The following is a 27842-nucleotide window of genomic DNA, read 5'->3' as shown; positions in this document are numbered from 1 at the left end:
CACACACACACACACACACACACACACACACACACACACACACACACACACACACACACACACACACACACACACACACACACACACACACACACACACACACACCCCCCACCCCACCCCACCCCACCCCACCCCCCGAGCATAATAAATTCGTAGGCTTAAGCATCAAGACTAATTAACATCTGCTGAGCTCTAAAGGCTTTGTGAAGGGAATTATAGACAGGCAGTTTCCACTGACAGCTGAGTGACAGGTTCTTCACTTTGGTAGGCTTACCCTTCTAGCATCTCAGCAAGGCAATGATGAGACAGGCAGGGGACATTATGTGAAACTGTCTCTTGAATACACCTTCATTCTTAGGCTTGCCTCAATCATAGTCCTTTCAAATTGTCTATATTTTGCAAAGCCTGTCTTGTTTGAATCTGTGTAACATACTTAAGGCATTTAAAAAGGGGGAGCCTATGCCCTTTAAATTGTTAAGCCCTCCCAAGTGCCTCACATGTGACTCCTGGGCCAGCCCAGCCTGTCTCTTCTCTAACTCTGTGATCTCTGGGGCCTCCGTGACTGTTTCTCTTCCCTCATTCCTCTGGATCGTGGAACCCCCTACTCATCAGTCTTCCCCCACAGTTCCCCACCGGTAGCTATTTGGTATTCCTTCCTTTGTTCTTTCCTTGTGGAGCTTGATCGAAACAATTTTATCACAATTTTCCTCCCTATCCCTATTAATATGTAATATGTGATCTCCTGCAACCTGAAGTCTTGGTCATTCCTTCTGGGATCCCTAGGAATTAGTAGGTTCTCACGAAAGTTTATATGACTCAGGTGTCTAATCCTTCTTTTAGATACTTGGTATAAAAAAGATTTATACCAAGTGCCACATGTTAACTTGGTATAAAAAAGATTTCTGTGATCAAATGAGTTTGTGAAATTTGACATTCTCTATGTCCCTCTTGGAAATTCACCAGGCACAGTATCATTCTAAGTAAGTCTGCCAAAATTTTAATTTTGTTTACCTTAGTGTTACACTTCTCAGGTGAGTTTCACCATTGAAAGACTACCCTTTACCCACTAACAGTTAAAGTAGTATATTGGTTTCCAACAGGCTAAAATGTATTTGGATGCTTATAAGTTTGTTGTACTATTTCAGGTTTTCTCTACTTTTAAAAGTTGATGAGAGAAATAATCAATATAACCTTGAAAAGAGTAATGGCTGACAATGACTTTAACATGCTCACAATATGACAGACGCTTTTATACGTACTTTCATTTATAAATTCATTTCATCCTTGCATCAAATTTTATTAGGTTGGAACTGTCACCTACATTTTACAGATGAGTATGGAAGCACAAAGAGGTTGAGTAACTTGCCCAAGCTTACACAACTAGGAAGTGGTTTAAGTAGGCTCCAGACAGGCATTCTGGCCCCAGAATCCGTGCTCTTTTCTAGCCGTTTTGCCATAATCCTCGAGTTGAGAGGAGGGAGTTTTCTCAAAGTCAAGTGAGGATCAGTTTCAATGCCGAGGAAATCCTGTGGCCGCCTTTTCTTTGTGAGCATTCAGTTTTCCTTTCAGGTTCTGCTTACTTCTGGGTAACTGAACAATAACCTCCACCACGGTTACCTTCAGCACTCCCACTCCTGCCCCACCACACCCTTGCTTTTCTGGGGAGGGTTGGCAGAGAGCGCTGATGGAGGCCGAGTCCATCCTTGGCATACTTGCAGTGGGTGTGAAGGAATGGCACCTGGACAAGACCAGATCTCTGCGTCTAGATACTTACAGGAATATTATAAAATAGAAGCTTATACAAGCATCCTAGTAGAGGAAGAATCTCTGTAGCTCTTTGTTTTGAGGGTTCCCAAGACCACCTCCATGTTCTGTAATTCACTAGAGGACTCACGGCACTGGTCATATAGTCAGCCCCTCACTGTAATAAATCACAGCTGTGAGTATAGGAAGCAGAATCAGCAAAGGGAAAAGGCACTTGGGGGGAAATTCTGGAGGAAATGAGTCACCAGTTGCAAGAGTCCTTTCCCAGTGGAGTCAGTAGGATGTGTGTGCTTAATCAAATTGTAACAAGTGTGATGTGTTGTCACCAGGGAAGCTCATTCAAGAGCCAATGCCCAAAATTTTACTGGGGGCAAAAAGAAAGCAGGTGCTTAGCGTAAACCACATTGTTTGTACAAATAATTTAGGCACAGTGAGCCACCATTGGGGAAAAGTGTTTATCAGTATAGGGAACTGTTTACCGTTCAGGTCCTCCAGGCGTTAGTCCAAAGGCCAACCATGCAAGCAGGCTTTTATAAAAGCATTCTTGAGCCTGCTATGTTAAGTCTTTTGGACACCCTGTTCCACTGGGAACTCTGGCTCTGCTTTTAGGAAGGAAGCCATCATTTTGAGACCCTGTGCTGTTTTAAAATAACTTTTGACTTCTGTTAATAGATGTGGTAGCTTTCTTGTTTCAAATGCTTAAAGTTTTCGTTCAATGCCGTGCTGAAAGGAAAGGTTATTTTACAACACCCAGGGCAGTGAAGATTATAGCAGATTAGAATGTCTCTTTATGTTTGGGATTGAATGGAGAATTGCTACAAGGTAAATTACTTTTGTTCTCTTCTTTTATACACTGTCTAGAAAAACAGAAAGAGAACACTGGATTATATTAGGCAACTTGTTACTTAGAATTTTTAAGAGTTTAATCATGTGACATTCTTGTTGAAATTGTTACTCGTCAGCTGTCATTTGATAATTTAAAGAAAACTTTTTAGTTTGAAAAGTAGAAATGTTTTTAGAAGTCTGGTAAATAAAACTATAGTAGTAATCTACCATAGTATGCTTTATACAATAAAGGGGAAAGTGGGAAATGGTTACTTTGTGATAACATCTCTACAGAGTAAAAAGACAATTTTCATACCTGTGTCAAGGAACATAGATCATTTAGATTTCAATCGGCTTTATGCAACTATTCCCCTTCTTGGCAAATGTGAGAACAAGTTTGGGCTAATTTTAGATCTCTATCTTTGATTATTCAGAGTATAAGTCATTTTGCTTTATCCCTGCTGTGCTCTTAATCTGGCAGGCAGTTTCTTATTACAGAGTTCTGGTCAATTCAGTTTAATAAAAGATTATGGAACCTCATTATTAAAAGTGTAATGTATTCAATTTTTTTAAGACTCTTGAGTATATCTCCCTAAATATTTTTAAATGTATGCTAACATACAGGAAGAAAGGCTACTTCAGCAATGGATAGGGGAAAATAAAGTGTGTGGGAGCTAGAATTTTAAGACCCCATAAAGCTCTTATTATCATTGCTTATTTAAAAAAAGTACCAATATTCTAATGTGGTGGGATAATAAATTGTACTTCATCTTTTCAGAGCCAACTTGAAAGGTGGTCTTTGACATCTTCTTGCCTCCTTTTCTTTACCCTTGATTGACACCTGTTTCCCCTCCCAGAAGTGTCCCTTTCTTTCATACTGTCCTTTAGCTCCTTAGTCCTCAGTTGGGTGAACCACTTCCAGTCTCAACCCTGCTTCACACTCCAAAATTGTCTTAACTTTCTTTTCCCTTTCTCTCCAGTGAAAGTCATCTTTTCCTTAATGAAATTGATCTGTTTGTGATTAAGAAGGAAGTACGGCAAGTAAATTAATTCACAGTAAGAAATTCATGATGAATTAACTTTCCTACTGTTACTTATATTTTAAAAGAAGAAATTTTTTTTTCACCCTCATACACCAGTAGGAATATTCATATTTACAGCCTGCCTGGAAAGGCAGGAAACTCTGGCAACATCTACCAGGGGTTATAAAAAAAAGGTTCTTATAATTTCCCCAGTAATTTCATTTTAAGAATTCAATTCGAAGAAAATAACCAGAAATAAACACTTCTATACAGAGATATTGATCAGAATGATAAGTTTAATAGCCAAAAAAAGTGAATTATGTCATGAATATAAATGATAAATATAGTGACAGTATAATGAGTTGGGAAAGCAGAGAAAAGGGATGAGAAGGATAGCTAAGCACTCACTGCCCACTTCAGATGTCTGTGGGTGCTCTGAGGGTCCCAAGCCTTGGGCTACAACGGAATCAGCATGGAGTCAGGCAGGGGTCATGTCTGTCTAAAAGCTAAAGGATTTTCAGGTATTTAAAATGGGAGAAAAGCAACTAAATAAAGGTTCAGTATAAATTATAAAGGTGTTTTTCTGCTTAAACCTTCCAAAATACCCAAAGTTTAATTAAGCAGGGTTGAGTACAAAGCATTGGTAGGTTACGGGTCTGGGCTTCAGATGACATACTATGTCCTAAATCAGCTGTGTGACTTTGGGCAGGTTATTTAATCTCTCTAAACTTCAGTTTACACATCTTAAAATGTGATAATTACATTAACCTTATAAGGTTGTCTTAGAGATTCAAGAACATAATTCATATAAAGTGACTCATATCTCATATAACAAGATGTGTACTCAATTGTTACTTTTTATTATCGTTATTGATTTAGTGAGGAAGATAGTTAATTATCAACAGATCACAATTTTAAGATTCTAATTTTCAGATACTTTTGAGGTTATCTGATTTTTCAGAGAATTAAGTTATATGTTGTTAGGAAAATAATCTGTTTGTTGAAAAGCATTTTAGATTTTGTAGCTACAGACATATTTAATTCTGTTAGGTGAGAAGCTATATGTAAGTCACTCCAAATAAATGTTCAGAATTGGTGTGCATGGTACCTACAAGGAAATAACACTTCTAAACTTTTAACCTTATAAACATAGTCCATAAAGTTACAGTAGAAGTCTCAGAGCCCCATAAAATTTTGCAGGATAATTTTCACAAGTCCTTTCACTAAATGACTTATCCTAAAATGGCACTAAATGACTTATCCTAAAATGAATAAGCTAATAGCAAGTTTGGGAATGCTTTCACTGGACTTGCCTCTTGTTTTAAGGAGGCCAAGTCTCTCTCTGGATAGAGTGCATGAAATAACAATTGATATGTTGTTATAATTTTTTTTCCAAAGGATTTGTTTCCTTTCTAATTAAGGAGTTTTAAAGGAGTCAGCATAATATAACCTGATAGGTTTTACGTGTGTTAAATATAAAAACTCATTAACCTATTTTAGTTGAATTATTGGCAAACAGTAAAATTAATTGAGAATGACAGTCTAACGGCTTTTGCATTGATCTTTTGAAATTAGGTTGATTAATGACACTCATTGTCTTGTAATAATTTCTTACAAGTTGTCAGTGAATTCAAAAATAGTTTTATAAGCCTCCACACAAGGTTCTATGGGGAATATTAGCAATATTTCGCTTACTCTAGTGACCTTTGATGTGAGGTGGTGTGACTGTAGCATCGACGTTTCTAGAGATTGTTCGGAAGTGCCGAGGTGAGAATTTGCTTTGTGTTCGTCTCTGTGCCCGGTGCATTCTGGGCATTATACAGGGCATCTCAACGGCACTGTTAGTTTGCCTGCTAGGTCCGTTACAGATAAGGAAAAGGGAGTTCACAGAGATTTTTTTAAAGGCCTGAAACTTTTCCCTCATATTAAATTCCTCAAACATGTACAGAGTTTGGTGATGAAAATCAGAAAAACTATTTGTGGGCTTGGAACAGGGATTGGTTGATAAACTACAGCCCACAGGCCAAATCTCGTCCGCTGTCTGCTTTTGTATAGCTGGCAACCTAAGAATGGTTTTTACCGTATTAAATGGTTGGAAAAAAATCAAAAGAATAATAATATTTCATAACGTGAAAATTACGTGAAATTCACATTTCAGTTTTTTTGGAACACAGCCATTCCTACTCATTTTTTTTTTGTCTGTAGATGTTTCCATGATACAAAGGGAGAGCTGAGTAGTTGGGACAGAGGCCCTTTGGCCTGCAAAGCCTAAAAGAATTACTATCTGGCCCTTTACAGAAAAACTTTGCTGATGCCTGGTCTAGAGTGGTAATTTATCTCAGGCTTTTATAAATGACTTTATTCATTATTGAATGCTTGCTACTTGCCGTGTCCTGTGTTGGGTTCTTGTATGCAGATGCAATAATGAGCAAAGGGACATAGTGGGTACCTTCATGGAGCTTACAGCTTAAAGCTAATATTTTGATTAATATTTTAATAGTCATAAGGTAGATGTAATAATACAGTTATTTGGTCATTAATAAAATATTGTAATATTTGTAAGGTAGACTATTAATAATTTAACTAATAATAAAATTATTTGGTTAACTAAGCTAATAATAAAATTATCTGGTTAATCTGAGTATTTACCATAACCCTTCCTTGAACCTTTTTTCTTTTTAGAATATACCACACTGAACATAAACCTTTGCTCTTTAGATGACTTGTGAGTTTACTGAGATTAGGATCATATATTATGAGAATATATTTTTGTGTTTGTTATAGCTATAGATGCTGGTACTATTGGAAATTAATTTGAACTATTACCATTCCAGGACATGTTCTGAAAACTGTTTATTGCTAAATTTTACTAAGTTCCTGATATCAGTTTGTTTCCTTGTCGTTTTTCTTTCTATTGAGAAATAATGACTCATTAAAAAAATACTGTGAATTATTTATGTAGTACTTTATACTGCTATATTTGTTAAGCCTCAATGTGAAATTTGTATTTCACTTTACCTGATTGGATGTTCACTTGGTTAACATTAATGTATTGTTGAATTTTAGTTTATATAGTTGCATATGAAGCACTAATATTTGTCACCATTTTAAGAATCTGTATTAATCATACTTTAAAATAAGTGTTACATAGTTTCCTAATGGCAGCAGGTAGCATAATGCCTGAAAAAATAATGTCATTGTTGCTTTTCTGAGTTAGACTCATAGTCTGATTTATCCACATTAATATTTCAGAGAAACGTAGCATTAGTCCCATGAGGAGAGAAATGGTTTTAATCCATCCATCATTTATCTATCCATCAAACTTCTGTAGACTGCTTGGTATGTGCTGGTATTGTCTTAGCAACTGAAACGCAGTGGTCAGTTTCCCTGTACTCAAGGAGCAGTGAGTCTTCTCTTGCTGAAGATCCTGTGGTCCCAAAGCTATAGGCAAGGATTTGCCAGACGTGAATTTTTGCCTGTGTGTGTGTGTGTGCGCGCGCGCGCGCACACACGCGCAATTTGTTCCACTTTGGTTAATTTGCTCCGTTAGTTAATTTGGTTAATTTGCTTTCTCTCCTTGAAAACTCTTCGAATGGCAACTTTATATACTAGATTATATTTAACTTTCACTTACTCAGCTGTTTGTCAGAGACCTTGCATCGTTTTATTCCTGAATTAAGAAGTCGGAAGTCCCCTCGTGCTCTGGTTTTACATACCTTTGCTTCTGTAAGACATTGGAGAGAAAGGTGTCATTTCAAAAATATCGTTTCTTGCACCACCTCAGTTCACTAGTGCCAACAAGCTGGCACTTTTGTGGCACTCTATTTATAAATATTTTTCAGTGTTTTTCACTAGTTATCTGTTGTAGAAAAGGCAAAGAACTTATAAACTCACTTCATTATGTCCAAAAGGTAATCCAAGAGACATATTTACACAGGCATCTCTCTTCCTGCTTCTTTTTACATGAGGAAAAAAGGGTGCTGTAAAGGAATTTTATAGGACATCTAACTTGATTTTACTTAAAATGTAGTTTATCATTAGCTCAGTGTTAGTCTTTCTGTCGTGTGGGTAAACTTAGGAAGTCTGCTCGAAGAAACTCAAAGTTTTTTAGAAATAGTTTAATTTCAGGTAATTTCACTGTGAATATATTTTATAATACTTGTACCTGAGTCCTTACGCTAATCTTGAATGTCATCACAGCAGTGATTTTTAAAGACCATTAATGTAGTAAAATCTGTACTTTTTTGGGTAAAATGATTGTCGTAATCAGATCGTTATTGTGATAGTGTAACATCATTGCTGAGATATCCTGTTATGTGAAATAATAAAGATAATGAGAATGATTCTAATGATCAAGGTATAATACAGGCATGACAGGATATGTCTGATACTTTACTTTTATAGCTCTTGATCTTGTTCCGAGGCTGACATCATTACTTATTCCTACCTTTTATCTTATTTAACACAGGGATGTGAAATTATTTCAACTCCTGATCAGGACCATACTGACTTTACCAAGTGCCTTGAAGTGCTCCAAAATAAGATAGAAGGAAAAGACCTACAGGTAAGATAGGCGCCTATTTGGTGAAGAGTCTTATACCAAGGAAGTGAACAATCCTGTTTTCACTTATCTGAAATCATTATTTGCTTTTGTGCTGCTTATCTGGGTTCCCTTGTCAGGTTTTTCCAGTATATGAATAAATCTGCACTTAGTTGTCAAAACATTAACGTGTGCACTTGAATCAGAGGTCACAGATTCCAGAACCTTACTGTGATGAGGTCCCCAAATGGGTGAAGTGGACCTTGTACAAAGCAAACAAAACTGGCAGCTCATTCTCAGCCTAAAGGGAGTAGCTAGTAGCTGCTTTCTATCTCAGGTTGGTTGTTGCTCTGAAGAGCTGTGTGTGTTTATATATTACGTAGGCAAGACAAACAAACAAATATGGCCTAGATTTGGCCAACGTTGCAAACTCTTACATAAACAAATAAAATATTACTGACTTTTTTTTTAAATGAGAAAAGAGTCTGCTGCTTTGCACATGTGGACTCTTAAAGGTGTTCAATAGTGATTTTCACCTAGCACCCAAGTGTATAATCACATCAATTAGCTAACGCACACATTTGTATGTTTTTATATTTTACAATTTTTTTTGATACTTGCTGAAATGATATGCAAACTTTTTAAAGTCTGTATTCCATGAAGATCCACGGAATTAAACCTGAAGCAGTGACTGACAATTGACCATTATTTTCCTGGGAAGGGCAGGAAGGTGAGCTGAGATGCATGATCCAATGTGTCATTTTTAAACTTAGGAAAACACCTTTGTACATTAGGATGGTTTCCACAGTACAAGTAACAGGAGACGTGTTTCAGCCTTTCCTCAGTAATCGAACAGGGTAGGGCCGACTTCAGACACAGCGCAGTCAGATCTCATGTCTGCTTCTTCCATTGTCTTGGCTCTGCTGTGTAAGCTTTCTCTTCAGTGTGGTTTCCCTGACTGTCTGCAGTGGCTGCTTGTAGCAATTTTTTTTACATCGTTACATCTAGAGGGATTGAGGGGCAGGGTCATCACTTCCCACCGTCATGAGACCAAAGTCCTGAAATCTCTCCATTAACCACCACTTGGTTTTGGCGAAGGATGATGAGAATAACCTGATTGTCTTGGACTGGAGCAGGGAGTGGGGGGTCGATCCACATGTCTCATACAGTCCAACTACATGCCTAATACATGTGTGGCGGGATGGCATAGGCAGTGGAGACGCACCCCTAATAAGAACTTACTCCTTCGCAGAAGTTATGAAAGGTTTATTCTAATGTATATTTATTAAGTTGAGGCAGTAGATCCTTTTCTCCCTTTGAAGGAAAACCTTGTTAACTATTATAATTGACAAGTAGCTCACTCTGCAAACTCAATAAATGTAATTGAACGAACATTTCTCATCTCCGTTGTAGCTTGAGCTATACCTAATGTGCTACTTCCAGCAATCAATTGCGGTAATAATATATTTGTTTAAGGAAAACAGAAGACAACCTATTGAGAGTTATCTGCTTCATCCCGACATAGCTGATGTTGAGTTTCTTAGAAAAAAATTGTAAATCTTCACAACTGTTTCAATTTTCCTAGTACTTCCACTGAGTGTATTGAAAGCTGGGAATGAAATTATGTGAGTGTCATTTGTTGTGTCAAATTGATAGTATCTCTAATACAGTATTTAGTCATTGAATCTCAAAACAAACCATCGTATCTCAAACTCAACAAGGCCAAAATCCAGAGAGAGCGTCAAACTGGGGGAAGAGGATAATCAGGTGTATATAATCTGTGAAACAAATTAGACAAAGTCTTGGCTGAGCCAGTGGAGGCCTGGAGCGAGAGGACCTATTAGAGGACTCCTGCATAGGGCAGAAAGGGCCGCACACTCCTGCTCCCACCGTGCTTAGTCATAGGCTGGAGGCTGCCAGGGATGTGCGTGGCCCTGGTGGCAGGCTGTGCTGTGTCATGAAGGGGTTGCCGCTGGGCCGGGATAGCCAGCTGCCCTCCCCTCAGCCCAGTAGCGAGGTCTTTGTGGAGAGAATGGGAGCTGGGCACCTCCATGGTTGGCATGTTTTGGGTCCAGTGCATTCTCCAGCCTCATCTTGAGCCCCCTTTCTCCTTGTTCCCAAAATATGCCAGATTCCCTCCTCTCCTTCGCCTTAAGGTGTTTTTTGTATATATGTTGCCCCCCTCTCTAGAATGTTGTGAATATATTTTGATTTTTTTTTTTTTTGTATTTTTCCTTGTCTTTGCCAAGGCCGTGATGGCAGAGTATGCCTGGCGTCCTCAAGGAGGTCTTTCCTTCACAATAGCTCTGGGTTAGGCTCTGCGGCTCTACATTTCTATGCCTCCCTCTTTTCTCCTTTACGATACTCTGAACACTGCTAATAATTGTGTTAATCGTGTATATCTAATTGTTTGCTTAAGGCCTTTCTTCCCAGCTTGACTGTGTAGCCCATTAGGCTGGGATCAGGTCTGTCTTGTTCACGATTGTACGGTAGCACTGTGCGTATAAGAGATGCTCGGGGAACTCACAGGAGAGCAGGAGATGATGCAGTTAGGGGAGAGGTTTTTTAGAGAAGGCTGAGACATGAGAAACAAATAGAAGTTAGATGGCAAAGGGGAGAAGATGGTGGCCAAGTATGGCAGTCCACAGGGAAGATGGCTAACACTTCAGTGAACCAACAGCAGATGGTTTGAAGAGCTTTACGACAGAGAACAGTGTGGTTACTTGGTGTTTGAAGAAGCATGGTTAGGTCAACTGAATTCATTACTAACAAAACCATCCAAATTAGCTCTTGTTCAGACTGCAGAAGATGGTTATGTTAAATCTGAGACTATCTGTGAGCTTCCACCTGACCTTATGTTTAACCTGGGAGCACAACATTGTCTTTGGTTTAACATGATAGCAGGAGAAAAGCAAGATTAGAGATTGGAAAGGAAAATCATAAAAGATTCCCCTCCACACATTCTCCTACCCTCAAGTGAGATCATCATGAGGGCTTTTACAACTTTCTTCCTAAAATACACATAAACTGTGTCAGAAAATCCTTGATACTTCTCCACCTAATAAATCTTACAAAATTATCATACATTTCTTGTTTTCCACTTATTAAATTATAAATATGAATTTGTATTCAAAATGTCTATATTTTGTAGTAAGATCTTATCTTTTTAGCATATACTTTAAAATATTAACTCTAGTATAAATGAATTGAATTAAAGTACTATTTACTATGTTAAGGAACCATACTGTGTAACATATTAGAACTTTATAGAATTTGGATTAGGGTCTGTCATTATCCTAAAGGAGTTAACTGTCTAGAACATGAGGTTAATTATAAAAGAAAAGATTTCCCTAAATTACCTTATTTATTATTTATCTGTTTTAAACCTGCTCCTCCTCTACTTTTATTCCTCTGCAAAAAGGTTCTCTGATACCTGTGACTTTTTAATGCTTTTCTTTTATGTTGCCACATTGTTTATCTGTGACTGAGTCATGAATAATAAATTTATCAGGATGCCATCCGATATGACTGAATCTTCAAAGAGCACATATATATTCTGATGCTGTAATACATGTTTGAGATCTAAACCCTGGAATTCAGTGGAAAACATTAAAAGCTATTGCTCCAAGTTTCAAAAAATGTAAGATGTACATTGTTTAGGATGAAGCAGGAGGAAATCTAGATTTTAAGGCCCTAAGAATAATAGGTCTCCTAAAATACAGATTAGGGTATTTCCTAGAATTATATGGCAATAGGATCAGTTACTTCAGTTTCTGATGTTTTAAACAGACTTTATGTTGGACAAAATTTGGGCAGAAAAGTTGATGTTAATTTCAAACTGTATATTGTATAGATTTAAATTCATACTAGTTTTATTTGCTAAAACCTCAATACATTTTAGCCCATTTATACTGTTATTTTTTTGTAAACAGTTTTTTAATCAAATGCTGCAGGATGCTGAGTATTATATAAATAAGAGCAAATGTGTAAGTTTTGTACACACAGACAAATATTAATGACTACAAATTAAATATCACATAAAGACTGTAGGATTGATCAATTAACCCAAGAGGACAGAGTAGAAAGACCTTGAGTTCACCTCCTCTCAGGGGCACACCAAAATTACAACTATTTACAGAACAACTATCAGAGAAATAGATTGAAACCTACCAGAAAAGATCTTGTACAATAAAGCCATAAAGAAGGAACCATAACAAGATGGGTAGGAGGGGCGGAGTCACGGTATAGTCAAGACTCTTACCCCCAGGTTGGCGACCCACAAATGGGAGAATAATTACAACTACAGAGGTTCTCCCCAAGGAGCAAGGGGTCTGAGCCCCACATCGGGCTCTCTATCCCGGGGATCCTGTGCCCAGAAGATGAGCCCTCAGGATTTTTGGCTTCAACAGCCAGTGGGGCTTACTTGCAGGAGACCAAAAGGACCAAGTGGGGAGATAGAGACTCCATTCTTAAAGGCACCCAGGGGAGAAGTAGTAATTTGAAAGGTGTCTGGGTCAGACCTACCTGCTGATCTTGGAGAGTTTTAGACTATTTATATCTACTGATTATCAGTATTGGACATGATTGGTTTGTAATGGACTAATGACTTTATGTTCATACTAAATATCTGTTGCTGCTCATCAAATTTAAGACTGACTGTATCTGATTGGACTAATTACTTTTTCAATATAATAAGATATCCCTAGGGTTGCTGGAAGAACTATGATAGTACTGTGAGAAGTATTTTCCAAGGTACTCTGATGTCTTCAATAAAGTCCGCTCTGATGAGCTAGTATCTTTGGCAAGATTCCAATCTTTTCTAAAGCAAAATGTAATAAATCTGTCGTGTGTGTACACATGTGTTCTGGAAAGGAATAAATACTATCTTTACATTAGAGAAACCTAACAGGTACCACCTTAATCAAGGAATCATAATTAACATCATCAGTGGTAATTCATGTTAGTAGTACACGCCCCTCTCTCTAGGTATAGGGTGAGAAGGGCACTTGCGGTGTACTTCCCTAAAACCCGTAATCTCAGTTTAATCTTTGACAAAAATCAGAGAAACCCAAATTGAAGGTCATTCTACAAAATACCTGACCGCTATTTTCAAGGTCATGAAAGACAAGGAAAGACTTGAGAAACGGTCACAGAGCAGAGGCGATGAGAGAGACATGAAAACTAAATGCAGTGGGGTGAAATGTGAATGAAGTCCAGAGTTGCATTAATAGTTGTGCCCCAGTGTCGATCTTAGTTGTGACAAATGTGCCATGTTTATGTAAGATGTTAACATCACTGGGAGCTGGGTGAAGTGTGTATCCCTGAAGTATCTTCACGACTTCTTACTAAATCTCAAGTTATTTCAAAATAAAACATTTATTTGAAAAAGTATGTTCAGCATTGCAAACATGCTCTAACAGTGGAACGGTGTCATCTTTGTGTGCCATGACTTATGGTAATATAGAATAAGAAGCAAGTACTACAATCAGTAACTTTTTGTGGACTCTCTCAATTTTAAAATGTTTCCTCAAAAAGTTTCAAACTGTAAGACTCTGCTGCATGTTTCAGCAACTATTGTACATGAAAACTATGCCTGCTTGAAAATCTTCACTAGAGATTTGGTGGTGTTTAAACTACATGGCAGGCCAGATCCTCTCAACTTTCACAGCTTCCCTAGAGATCAGAGTATGGTCGGACTCAGTCAAGGATCTGATTTTACCAGGACTGGGTCTAGAAGTAACCCTGTCTATTCCTGCATTCCCTCCTGACCTGTCACAGCCCTGTGGTCTCCATCCCTACCTCCATTTTCTCCCTGGCTCTTCTTATATTGATATTCTGTCATACCTGCCTTTTACTTTTATCTTGTTTCCCCGGGCTTCAGTTATCATTCTGTGCCATTAACTCTATATCTTATATCTCTAATCCTGAACTCCAAAGCCCTATTTCTAACCACTAACTGGAAGGCCAGAGGAACTTCATTTCAGTGTAAACCAAAATTCATCATCTTTCTCACAAAATCTCATTTTCTTTCTTTTCTGTCTCGTTCAGTGGCACTACCATCCGTCCACCTGGCAGAAACCTGAGAGTAACCTTATATTTTACTATCCCTGTACCATCCCTCAATGGCTGGTCACAGTTGCTTTAATTCTACAAGCATCTCCTGTGCCCACTTTGTTCTTTCCAATCTTTCTGGTACTATCTTAGTTCAGACCTTTATCATTTCTTACCTGGGTTATTTTACTAACCTTCGGTTTGCCCCCTTCACTCCATTCCCTTACTAAAATTTATATCCTCTATCTTAAATGGACATCTGCTTTAAGTCTTGTCTTTTCTCCCAGTTACTTATTCAATAAATACCTGTTCAATGAATAAATTTATTTCCAATAACATCAAGGCAGATTCCAAAGGATATCCTGGCAAACCTTAGCTGGCATGTATCCTCTGTAAAAGAATCTTCTTAGCATTTCCTACTAATTCTCCCATGACACGTGTGTCATGTGTCCACATTCCTTACATTGCTTGCTGTCTGTACCAATTGTAGGAATGAATATGCTTATTATGAAAAGAATTATTCTCCAACACATTGTAATTAGAGGCTAGGTGCTCAGATGCTTGGGTTATGCTGGCACTCTTTCAGCTGCATGACTACAGAAAGCTCTTTAACTTCTTTAAGACTCATCTTTCTCATCTGGAAAGTCAGAATAATAATAATCTACACGTACCAGCGAGTTGTGAGGCAAAGCATTTACTGCAGTGCCTGCCACATATAAAATCCTTCATAAAAATATAATAGTAGCAGTGGTGGTATTAATAGTCATATTTTTGTGCACCTTAGCTCTTGTGATCTCATAACATTTTATATAATTTCCTTTGCATAATATATTTATATATTTACAGAAAATAAATATAAATTTTATATAAATAAAATATAAAATGCTGCATTTTATAGATATATTTTATAAAATATATTTATATATTCTATTTAATTTTATAAAATATATTTTATATGTAATATAGTTATATATGATATTTTTTTATAAAGCATATACCTTAATATATTTTATAAAAATTATAAATATAAATAAGATCTTTTATAAAATATATATAGTGATCTTTTGCTTTCATAATAAATTTCATGGATCAATATGATATTCGAATTAGATAATGTTTTTAGGAATCAGACTAATTAAAGTTTATAGCCCAGTTTCATGGACTCATCATTTCCTTTTATTTTTAAGTGAAAATAATTTTTTTTAATTGAGGTATAATTGACGTACAACATTATATTACTTTCAGGTGTACAGCATAATGATTCAATATTTGTCTAAATTGTGAAATCATCACCCCAATAAGTCTGGTTAACATTCTAGCATTGTTTCTTTTGGACATATTCTAATTTTACAAGATTTCTTTTAATATCAGACCCTTGAATTAAACAGAGGGCTCCTCCCATGTTGCAGTGTTTCCTAGGGGAGGTCTTCAATGTCCCCTCTTCCCAGAGAACCAGTGAGAATGGGATCTGTATGTTTCGTGATGGGATCCCTCAGCAGGGCGAGTGGCAGAGCCCCCCTGACCACTGTGTGCCTCGTGCCTGGGTGGAGAGAGGAGAGGAGAGGTGTGCTCCGGCTTCCCCCATGCTACGGGGGACCTTGCGTGCCTTGTGCTCACTGAGGGATGTGTTACCCAAGGAACGTCAGAAGTTCACTTCAGCGTTCCAAAGGCAGACTTTCTCCCCTTAAGCACACTGTGGAAGCTACTGGGGATCATCTTCCGGTCAGCTTAACAAACTTTTATGTAGTATGTGTCTGTTAAGACATTATGCTAGGATTTGGTGACCAAATGCATGGCCTCAAATAGACTCCAGTCTAATAGAGGAAACAGATAAATGAGTTAACCAGAGAATAATTCAGACTATCATAGATGCTGTGACTTGCCTTTTCAGGATAGATTCAACTTCTTAAAAAACGGATTGTTTAGGGGCTTCCCTGGTGGTACAGTGGTTGAGAGTCTGCCTGCCGATGCAGGGGACGCGGGTTCGTGCCCCGGTCCAGGAAGATCCCACATGCCGCGGAGCGGCTGGGCCCGTGAGCCATGGCCGCTGAGCCTGCGCGTCCGGAGCCTGTGCTCCGCAACGGGAGAGGCCACAACAGTGAGAGGCCCGCGTACCGCAAAAAAAAACAAAAACAAAAACAAAACGGTCCAGGGCATATTCAGAAACCATAGTGTTAATGACCAAGTGTGAAATTTGCAATCAAAATGTCTCTATTCTCCCAGAAGTTGGAAAGGGGATAATTAACATAAACTATTTATATTGCAGCAGATTGCAAAATCTAAGAATTGCACTACAGTAAGCCTGATAGCCACCTGTTATAAACTGGTCAATAAAAACTGAAGAGAGTTTTATACCACTAAACTTTGGGAAAATAATGTGCCCGAAGTACTACAAATAGCCAAATCCAATCCATCCAGACATGGAAGCCAAGAGTTTCCTTTATCATTTTAGACAAGAATATGCAGCTAAGACTTATTTTATGGCTGAAGCAAAAGCAAGAAATATTGTTTGGAGAAAACAAATCATGATGATGCAAGATAGGGTAATAGCTATTAAAAAATGATCACAAGTACAGAAGTACTCATATTCTGGGAACAAAGCGTCTCTTACCAAAAGTCAGTCAGTTGGCAGAGGTTTTGAAAATTGTCTATTTTCAACTTGCTCAGTGGTGGGAATGAAAGAGGATGAATGAGGGATGAAAGAGGACATGGGTTTCAGGTTCTGGTACCTCATAAGCCATTTTTCACAGAATAGGAGGAATGAGTGCTTAGTGCTCTTCCAAATATTTAACTTTAGAAGGGCATCATGTATGTTATAGAAATTTTAGCCAGAGTGAAAAATACCTGATGCTTTTTGAATAGGATGATCAGGAATGCAGATTTGAATTTTTTTCATTCATCTACCAAGCAATCATTGAGCTTCGAATGGACGACATTTACACAAACTGTAATATCCTTTAAAACTCTACCTCCAAATAGCTAATGGTTTCTGAATGTGATATAGGTCATACTTTGAGTTTTAATTTTGCACTAAATACCAGCTGTGTTGACGATGCTGTGCTAGGTATTTTGGGATTTCTAAACCACAAATAATACATCTTTCCGTTTCTTAAGACCCCCAGTGGTATGAGAGGTTTGGAGACCATAATTACCTCCAGTAGATATATAATACCCATGCTATTTATACAGACCATGATTTTATGTAACTTTTACTTACTCTTAAATATATTCCTGACTCTTCAAAGAATTTAATTTTCAGCAGAGAGAATAGAATAAAATCATGTTAAAAAAAACACAAGTATGTGTTTTATTCTATTCAACTCTCCTTGGCACTCACTTTCTGATATAGAGAAATGTAAATACATGCAAATTTGCTCTTGCCATCGCTTTGTGTATTTACATGGAAGGAAAAATAACACATTCCCATATATATATAATATATTATATATATAATATATATAACATATATATTATATATATAATATATTATATATATATTATATATATATATATAGATCACATTCTGCTTTTTGTTTATATGGAAAAAATGTCCCATATCCAGGGGTCTCATTGATATGGTTTCAGAACCAATAGGGCAGTTAATCATGGAAATATTAGTACTCAGGACAGACCTGTGAGGAAAGACAACACTGTTATTACAACCAGGCTTGAAATATTTAACTAAAAAATGCAAAGCCTAGGGTAAATCAAAAAAGCATTTCATCATTCTGGGAATGAACTCAGTCATTGTCCTGTACTCTGTCATGACCAGGGCATCTGAAATTAAAGTGTTTTCGGGGATTCCAGACAGCAATATGAAAAAGCAAAGAAAAACTCACTGTGTGCGGTAAGATTTCTAAGGAGTAGAACTGGTCACAGCAGTCATCAGTGCTAGAAAGATTGTTGGGGTCACATAGGAAGGATCTTTAATCTCTAGGTAAAGAATTTGAATTTTGATTTACAGGTGATGTTAATCTGTTAGAGAATTTTGAATGAAAAGTCATAATATAATTTAGGAAATTAGTGTAATGGTGTGTGCAAGCTGAATTGAAGGATGGAAATTCTAATGATAGTAAAAAAAAAAACCGATTACAGGCTTCTTGAAGGATAACTCTTTTTTTTAAATAATATTTATTTATTTATTTGGTTGCACCAGGTTTTAGTTGCGGCAGGTGGGCTCCTTAGTGTGGCTCCAGGGCTCCTCAATTGTGGCATGTGAACTCTTAGTTGCAGCATGCATTTGCGATCTAGTTCCCCGACCAGGGATCAAACCCAGGTCCCCTGCGTTGGGATTACGGAGTCTCATCCGCTGCGCCACCAGGGAAGTCCCTTGAAGGATAACTCTTTAGTCATCTTTTAAGGACCTTAGAAAATAGACTTAAACTGTGTGCCTGGTGATGCTGGGTCTTGTTTGCCAGAGTGAAAGCATGGAAACCGTTCCCATTCAGCTAACAAATGTCTGTTACATATTTACCAGCCACTCTGCTACATATTGTATCAATAGGTTGAAAGGTGCAAACTGAATGAGACAGGGTATCTGACTCTTAGAATTCATGGCCTTGGAACTGAATGCCCTTGTAAGCAGGATAGGACAGGTGAGAAGCCCCTTGGAAGTGGACCTTCTCCAGTCTGAACTCTCCTTGTGCAGGTGGTAACTCAGCTGCAACTGGAAGATAAAGAACTAACCAGAATCAGGGGAGTGTTTTGTTCTGAGTATTCAAGGTCAAAGGTAAATCAGGTTTGGGATGTCAAAGGGTAGGCAATACCGAAAGTCCTAATCACACATGAACACTTGCACTGTTTACATTTGTTTCCCTTAACAAGCTAACAGAATGCACTAGTAGGGAGGGGCCTACCTTTTGGGGTAGGCCTGTCTCTCCTGGCCTCCTCTGCTGCTGACTTGCTGCCAGTGTGTCAAGGACCTCTGGCAGCAAGAGTTTCTTCCAGTCTGTACAAGCTGAGCTCTCCAGAGAGGTACAGGGACATTATAAGCTCCTAATGGGCAGTGAGGGTGTGAGCTGCCTGAGCTTTTATGCTACAACTTTTACTGGGGGATTATGGTTTCAGTCAGCCGTCTGAGCATAGATCCTTTGCATCACCTTCACAGTTTTCTGTCAAATGCAAACAAGCTTGTATACATGGCTCACTTTTCAGGTATAAATATGCCCCTTCCTCTGCTTTTTTACTTTTTAAGCTTTTCTCTCAATAACACGTTGAAAAACAAGTTTTGTGGTAAACATGTTTATGACGTTTCTTAATAACGTATTTGCAATCTGACAAAGTTGGATGAAAATGCTCTGTCCAAACAAGTTTGTTTGTTTGTTTTTTTCTTCGGAGGTGGAGGTAGGCATCTTTGGAAATACTTTACAAGGGAGGGTGGGGAAAGGGGATAGTTCAGACACTGAGGTTTGAAATCTTGTGATGTGTTCTGAGAACTAAAGTATTTCTAGAACATAAAGGGGGTGGGAGTGGCAGATGTAACTTAGGAGTCAGTATAGGAGGAGATTGGACTTTATTTATCTTGTAGGTTCTGGAAAGCCAGTACTGAAACAGAACATTGGCATGATCAGATTTGAGATGTAGAAAGCTTTCTCTCACAATCAGGTAGAAAACTACCTGGTTATGGAAGGCCAGGCAGGAGGCCGGTGGAGTTATCCAGGTGAGAAGGAGGATGCCTGAATAAGGCTGCAGCAGGGAAGATGGAGAACAAATTATTTGAGAAAAATCTGGGGCCTCATTATCTTGCCATTGCAAGAGGCATCATTTCTTTCTCACCCAAACAGGTTTGCATTAAACTGTGACTCATTAGGCCTTGTTGAAATTTAAATGGGATCCCTGTAGTATTGTTTCCACAGGCTGCCAAGATCCAGCCACGTATATTCTGTGTTTGTCAGTACAGTATATTCTGATACCATAAAACCTGAGGTCTTTAATTTCTCTGGTGTTTCATTGTACTTCACATCAATCACTGGAATTATTTTATAGGCTTATTAAAACATATTTTGATATTGCTGGGTTGTTGTCAGTTTATTGTTTTTCCTCTATCTTGATCCCATGATTTCCTTCATAGCCTGCATTGGTCTTCCTTTTTTTTTTTTTTTTTGCGGTACGCGGGCCTCTCACTGTTGTGGCCTCTCCCATTGTGGAGCAGAGGCTCCTCCGGAGGCGCAGGCTCAGTGGCCATGGCTCACGGGCCCAGCCGCTCCGCAGCATGTGGGATCTTCCCAGACCGGGGCACGAACCCATGTCCCCTGCATCGGCAGGCGGACTCTCAACCACTGCGCCACCAGGGAAGCCCGGGTCTTCCATCTTTAAATTAGAGCATCAAACAATTGGACCAGAGAATTTCACCTTCTGTTTAAGCCTAACTGTTGTACAGTAAAGATCTTTGAAGGTTAAGAGAAGCTTAAGAATAATGTCTAAATTTTTTGAGACCCTAGAGTTTAATTTTGTGAAGTTGGCTCTGTTAATGTTACTTGTAATTCTCAAAGAGTAGGGTAAACGTGTGTCTCGACTTACGCCTGTATTTATGCATGTATTCTTGGTGTCATTATTTATAATGTCCCCCTTTTACTTTCAAGAGTGTCTCAGCTTGTACATTAAATTGTATGGTCACCCTATCAGGGAGAGCCACAAAGAAATTGTCCATTTATGCATCTCCAGAATTCAGTTTATGGAAAGTCAATGCAATTAAAATATTCTGACAGCCACTGTCCCTGCTGTAGACTTTGTGCATGCCGTATCTAAGTCTTCTTGAGGACAAACGGAGAAAAACGCCATTTGCTTATCAAAAGGTTTTTCCTGCTGTAACAGAAAAATGAAATTGCTTCTCCTTTTGGTGTTCTATATCCTTCAGCCAGTCTTGTCATGATTCTATTAAGGCAAATAACGCAAAGCCAACTTTTTCATTTATTCTCTAAACAAAACAGACACAATTATTATTTAACCTGTTAGAGTGGAAACCAGAGAACCTCACATGGACTGTTAGAAGTGAAAGGGATCTGGAAAAATAGGTTAGGGAATGTAGTCCATCCCTTACCTTTATACATGAGCCACCTAAGTCACAAGGAAGTCGTGTATGTGGTTCCATGGCTCTTAAGGGAATATACCGTACTATAGTCAGGTCTTTAATGTATTAATCCAGGGTTTCAGGGTTCTTTTTTGCTACACATGATTGCAGATGAAGAGCCAAAAGCAGTCTCTGTTCCACCACTTCCCTTTGCTAACAAAAAGGGTCCATGTAAAATACCCTGACTTGAATGTAGGACATGTATAAAAATCAATTAGAAATTGATTTTTAACATTTTTATATTACAGAATATGGTGTAATAGGTATGTTCTTGTGTTATATGTACACAAATATATTATTTAAAATATTTTATCTGCAGAGCTAACAGGATTGTAATAACGCTTTTTAGAGTTACAAACACTGCATCTTTGATGGGTCACAACCGATAGGAAATGTGTGAGTCTCCGAGAGTAGCTTACATTCTTTAGAGACGGTAGCTGTGTTCTAAAATAACTAGACTTGCCCTAGAATACGTATGCTCTGTATCTCAGTGCCCTCTGACACTCGTGGTCCGTCCTTGTGAAAAATCCCCTGTATTCACAATGTCTTTACATCTAATTCCAACAGAAACTGGGCTTTTTTCTAAGGACAGCAATTCTCTGCAGCCATAGTAGTGCTGTTGTTTTGTTCTGTCATTTCTCCTGCTGCTGTTTCTAGGATGGTCCCCAGAATTAGGGGTGGGTGTCTTCACTACTATTCGCCATTTCTAGACCTGTGTGGTCCAAAACTCTAGCCACTGGCCACCTGAGCCCTTGAAGTGTAGCTACCCTAAATTGAGATGCGCCATTACTGTAAAGTACATTGAGGATTTTGAAGACCAAGTGGGAAAAATATCTCAATATTTTTTCCAGCTTTAATGAGATAATTGATATATAACACTGTGTAAGTTTAAGGTGTACAACGTGATGATTTAATACACATATATATTGCAGAATGATTACAATAATAAAGTTAGTTAACAAGTCCATCAGCTCACATGATTACCTTTGTTTGTTGTTGTGGTGATAAGAACATTTAAGATCTACTCTTAGCAACTTTCAAATATACAGTACAGTATTGTTAAGTAGAGCTCCATGCTGTCCATTAGATCTTTGGAACTTACTCATCTTTCAACTGGAAGCTTGTACCTGACCAGTATCACCTTCCTTTCCCCACCCCACAACTGCTGACAACTGACATTATCCTCTCTTGGCGTTCAGCTTTTGTAGATTCACACGCAAGGGAGATCATACAGTGTTTGTCTTTCTCTGTCGGACTTATCTCACTTAGCATCTCACATCCTCCAGGTCCATCCATGTTGTCACAAATGGCAGGATTTCCTTCTTTCTCATGTCTGAAGACTATTCCACTGTGTGTATGTATATTTATGTGTGTGAGTATGTTACATATATATGCATATACATATATATGAATATATCTCACATACTTTTTAATCTTCTTTACCCATTCATCTGTTGACAGACACTTTGGTTGTGTGGTTGTTTCCATATCTTGGCTATTGTGAATAACGCTGCAATGAACATGGGAGGATGTTCGTGAACATGGGAAGATGATCGTGACTTCTTGTGTGTGTGTGTGTGTACACACTGTTTCTTCTGGGTATATATATACCCAGAAGAAACAGAAGAGAGTTTGATTGCTGGGTCATATAGAAGTTGTATTTTTAATATTTTGAGGGACCTCCATACTATTTTCATAGTGGCTGCACCAATTTCCATTCTCAGCAACAGTGTACAAGAGTTCCCTTTTCTCTATATCCTTATCAACACCTGTTATCTCTTGTGTTCTTTAAAAATTTTATTTTATTGAAGTGTAGTTGATTTACAATGCTGTGGTCATATCTACTGTACAACCAAGTGACTCAGTTATACATGTATATATATATACATTCTTTTTTATATTTTTTTCTGTTACAGTTTATCACAGGACATTGAATATAGTTCCCTGTGCTATACAGTAGGATCTTGTCTTTTTGATAGTGGCCATTCTAACTAGCATGAGGTGATATCTCATTGTGGTTTTGATTTACATTTCTCTAATGGTTAGTGATGTTGAACATCTTTGCATGTACCTGTTGGCCATTTGTATGTCTTCTCTGAAAAAATGTCTATTCACATCCTCTGCCCATTTTTTAATTGGATTGTTTAGTTTTTTTTGCTACTGTATGAGTTCCTTTTATATTTTGGATATTAACTTCTTATCAGAGAGATGGTTGCAGATATTTTCTCCCATTCCATAGGTTGCCTTTTCATTTTGTTAATTGTTTCTTTTGCTTTGCAGAAGGTTTTTAGATCTGTGCAGTCCCACTTATTTATTTTTGCTTTTTTTTTTACTTGTGTTTTTGGTGTCATATCTAAAAAATTGTTGCTAAGACCAACGTCAAGGACCTTTTTTCCCTATGTTTTTTTCTAAGAGTTTTATGGTTTCAGGTTTTATGTTTAAGTCTTTAATCCATTCCAAATTAATTTTTGTGGGTAGTATGAGATAGGGGTTCAGATTTTTCTTCTGTATATAATTATCTAGTTTTCCTCACACCTCAATATTTTTAATACAGGTTACATGAAAAAAATATATTTTAGATATAGTACATTAAACAATATACATTTTAAAAATTTTACCTCTTTTTACTTTTTTAAATGTAGCCACTAGAAAATTTTACATTGGATATGTGTCTCCTATCGTATTCCCATTGGACACTGCTGTTCTACTTGATTCTTCGTTTCTTCTTTTCCCCTAAAAACTCAAGCTCTGAATCTCATGTCATCAGATTCTGTCATCCTTATTGCTCTTTGCTGTAGTCTTCATTTGTTATAATCCTGGTCATTTTCCTGTTTGTCTTGATGAAGTTAACATCTAGGTCACCAATAATTTTTTTCAACAATACTGTTTTAATTCATGGTAAATTCCATACACACTTGAAGGAACCTTCCAGTACACTGATCTCTTGTTTCCTTAAACTTATCCCCTCTAGTTATATTGTTTGCCTCTTTACCTCAGTTAATTGTATGAATATACCTAGACCTTGTCTATACCAAGATTTGTAAACCCTCCCTAATCTCTGTTTTATCCATTTGACTCATGCGCTTGCCCCCGACTTCAGCAATTCTTCGACTCCACCGGTACTCTGATCCATTGACCATGCTCTTTTACTATCCTTCAACCCTTGTTTTATTTCTCCATTTAGTCAACAAATATTTGAGACACCAACAGGTACATAATAATGTGCCATGCTGCATTCTAAACACTAGAGACAGAAAAATCTCTGCCATCATTTAATTTTAGTCTAATTAGAGTGACACATAATAAGACAAGCTAAAGAAAGAAACTATTTAGCATGGGGTTAGATAATGAGAGGTACTAAGGAGAAAATTTAAATCAGGGAATGGGGATATGATCTGTTGGCATGGAAGAGGGGAAAATTTTTTTTTTTTTTTTTGCGGTACGTGGGCCTCTCACTGTTGTGGCCTCTCCCATTGCAGAGCACAGGCTCCAGACGCGCAGGCTCAGCGGCCATGGCTCACAGGCCCAGCCGCTCCGCTGCATGTGGGATCTTCCCAGACTGGGGCACGAACCCGTGTCCCCTGCATCGGCAGGCGGACTCTCAACCACTGTGCCACCAGGGAAGCCCGAGGGGAAAGTTTTTGATAGATGGTCAATGAAATAAGTAAAGAAGCTAGCCATGTGAATATCTGAGGATAATGCATTCTAGGAAGAAAGAACAGCAAACGCAAAGTCCTTGAAGTAGGAAGGACTCTTGTGTCTTCAGGAGACAGAAAGGAGGAAGAAATTATGATTGGAGCCAAGAGGAGGAAGAGAAAGGAAATAGGTGAGACCAGAGAGACACCTGGATATCCAATATTGCAGGCTTTGCTGTCTTATTAAGAAAAATCATTAGAAAACCATTGGAGGATTTTGAACAGAAGAGTGTCATAATCTGATTTACATTTTAACAGGATTGTTTTTGATACTGTATTGAGACTAGACTGTGGAGAAGTAAGGGCAGAAGCAGAGATCTTTTGGAGGCTATTGCAGTGTTTCCCATGAGACAGAACGTTGGCTTACATCCTCTGATGGATTTTGATGGCCGTGGTTGTGATGAGGTTGTAGGTACTGAGGAGGGGAGAAATTTTGGATACGTACTGAACTTAGAACCAGTAGAATCTCCTGAGAGGATAAATAAGGGACATGAGAGAGGAGTCAGGAACGACTCTGGGAGTTTTGGCTGGAGCACCCGACGTGGGGAAGACAGTGGGAGACCGTGATTGAGGGAAAGATCATGGAACCTTGGAGATCTCTATTGGATTCCAAATGCAGATGTCAAGTAAGCAATTGAATATATGAGGCTGGAATTGAGGAGAGAGGTCTGGACTGAAGATACACAGTGAGGAAGTGCTGACATTGATGGTATTTGAAGCTACAAGGCTGCCTGGGAACACCAAGGGAGGGGATGTAATGACAATAGAATTAAGGACCTTGCTCTGGACCACTCCAGAGATGTTAAGTTGTTCCTCAGAAGACACAACCAGTGAGATCAAGGCAGTATGGTTTGCTGGAAGCCCATCTTTCTGGAAGAGACTTCATCCAGGAGGAGGTAAGAATAAACTTGTCAGATGTTGCTGATGGATCGAATAATGTCAGAACTGAGAACTGACCGTTGGGTTTTGCAATAGGATGTCAGTGATGATAGTTTTTGGTGAAGTGATGGGGCTAGCAAAGTTGTCTCTCGTCTGTATTACTGTGCTGATCTCTTAACGATCTCCTGGATTTCTTCTTTGCCTCCACACAGTTTGTTCTCCAGACACCCAGCATGGTGACTTTTAAAAATACATACATCGTGTCGCCCCTCTGCTCGAAATGGCTCTCCACTTAATGCTAATAAAAGTCGGGACTTGACAATGGCTTACCAAGGCTCTATACAGATCTAGCCTTTAGATTTTAATGATTCCTCCTGCTAATTTCTCATTCAGTTCTCACGACTAGCCTCCCGACATTCTTTGAAAATGCCTGGGGCCATGTCACTGCTTCAGGGCCTTACTACAGTCTGTTTTCTGATGGGTCTGGCTCCAGGTGTCTGTACCTGACTGGCTCCCTCACCTCCTTCAGGTCTTTGCTGCTCCTCTCTTACCTTTCTGATGGAGCCTGCCCTGGCTCTCTTGTTTGAAGTGGAAGCTCTTCCCAGCCTAGCATTTTTCATCTCTCTTTTCCTACTCTCTTATTCCCCTGTAGGACTCGCCATCTTTTCACATCCCAACTAATATACTTATTTTCTATTTTTATTAATTGCGTGTTGTCCTGCATCTGTTTTTTAAATTAATTTTTATTTTATATTGGAGTATAGTTGATTAACAATGTTGTGTTAGTTTCAGGTGAATAGCAAAGTGATTCAGTTATACATATATTCTCCTCCACTTGAATATCAATTCCATGAAGGCAGGAGTTTTTGTCTTGTTTACTGATCTATCCTAAGTGTTCAGAATAGTAGCTAACACATGGTAAATGATCGATAAATACTACCCGGGGTAACACATGTGAAATAAGTTATTCTTTTCAAAAGCTACTAACTGTTAGAATCCTTGCCAAGTAGGGAAGTACTGTTCTGTAGGATTTAGATGACATTAACTCAGCCTAATAATCAGCTTCTTGCCTCTCTGGTTATTTATTCAATTTTCCCTGATTTTCTATGCTTCGGGGAAGCTCAGTAAATGCTTGCTGTCTGCCTTGTCGCACACGCTGCGGCTGGCATCTGTGATTCCTAGGCCTCCTCTAGATGGAGAGATATACAAGTACGTCAGCAGTCGTAACAAAGTGTAGCTGGGTGTGCTGTAAGGAGTAATTGGTGGGTTTTGTTGATCAACCTGGTGCAGACACATGCAGACGCGGAGTTGGCACCAGGGAGAGGCGTGTGGAATTAAAGGGCTGTAATGCTCACGGATCCTAGAGAGGAAGGCATGCCGTGGGCCATGCAGGGGCCTCGTGGCGGGAGGGCACAGGGTGTGAGCTTAACCAGGCAGGTGGGGAGCCAGCAGAGAGAACGAGGACCCGTGAGCAAGTGCCTTTTGGGGGGTCTGGGTGTGGACACAAGCAAAAGCTTGAGAAGCTTCACTGGTGTGTTTGAATGTCACTAGGTCAGTCAGAGGAGGGCACAAAGGGGAACTTGGCCAGGCGCTTACAGCCCGTTCGTGGGGATGCTGAGGCGACCAGAAAATACCATGTTTTAAAAATGTACAATACGCGGGGTAACGTAAGAAGTAAATGCACAGGGCTTTGCGTCCAGGTAGAAAAGGTATCCTGGCAGTCTGTAAATAGCCTGCTTTCGATTGAACACTCTTTCCCAGGGGCGTTGCTGTCCTAAAGGCACAAATCTAGGCTTGCAAAGCCTATGTAAATATACAGGGTTGGTGAATATCAGATGTCCTACTTTTTTTCTTTTTTCTTTGCGGTATGTGGGCCTCTCACTGTGTTGTGGCCTCTCCCGTTGCGGAGCACAGGCTCCGGACGCGTAGGCTCAGCGGCCATGGCTCACGGGCCCAGCCGCTCCGCGGCATGTGGGATCTTCCTGGACCGGGGCACG

The 27842-nt window shown here is 38.8% G+C and overlaps 1 protein-coding gene across 6 annotated transcripts in view; it reads left to right on the top strand.

Moving 5' to 3' along the window:
• TPK1 (thiamin pyrophosphokinase 1) overlaps window positions 1-27842 on the top strand; it is a 332319-nt gene that overhangs the window by 160499 nt on the left and 143978 nt on the right. For all 6 annotated transcript variants that reach the window (XM_073810031.1, XM_073810036.1, XM_019933883.3 and 3 more), the window contains one exon: window positions 8080-8175. In XM_073810031.1, the coding sequence (XP_073666132.1) occupies window positions 8080-8175 (96 nt within the window). The remainder of the gene's footprint in view (window positions 1-8079; window positions 8176-27842) is intronic.

Source organism: Tursiops truncatus, chromosome 9, assembly GCF_011762595.2.
Source record: "Tursiops truncatus isolate mTurTru1 chromosome 9, mTurTru1.mat.Y, whole genome shotgun sequence".
Lineage (NCBI taxonomy): Eukaryota > Metazoa > Chordata > Mammalia > Artiodactyla > Delphinidae > Tursiops > Tursiops truncatus.
The sequence above is the reverse complement of the archived record's forward strand: the minus strand, read 5'-3'. Positions and strand labels throughout refer to the sequence as shown.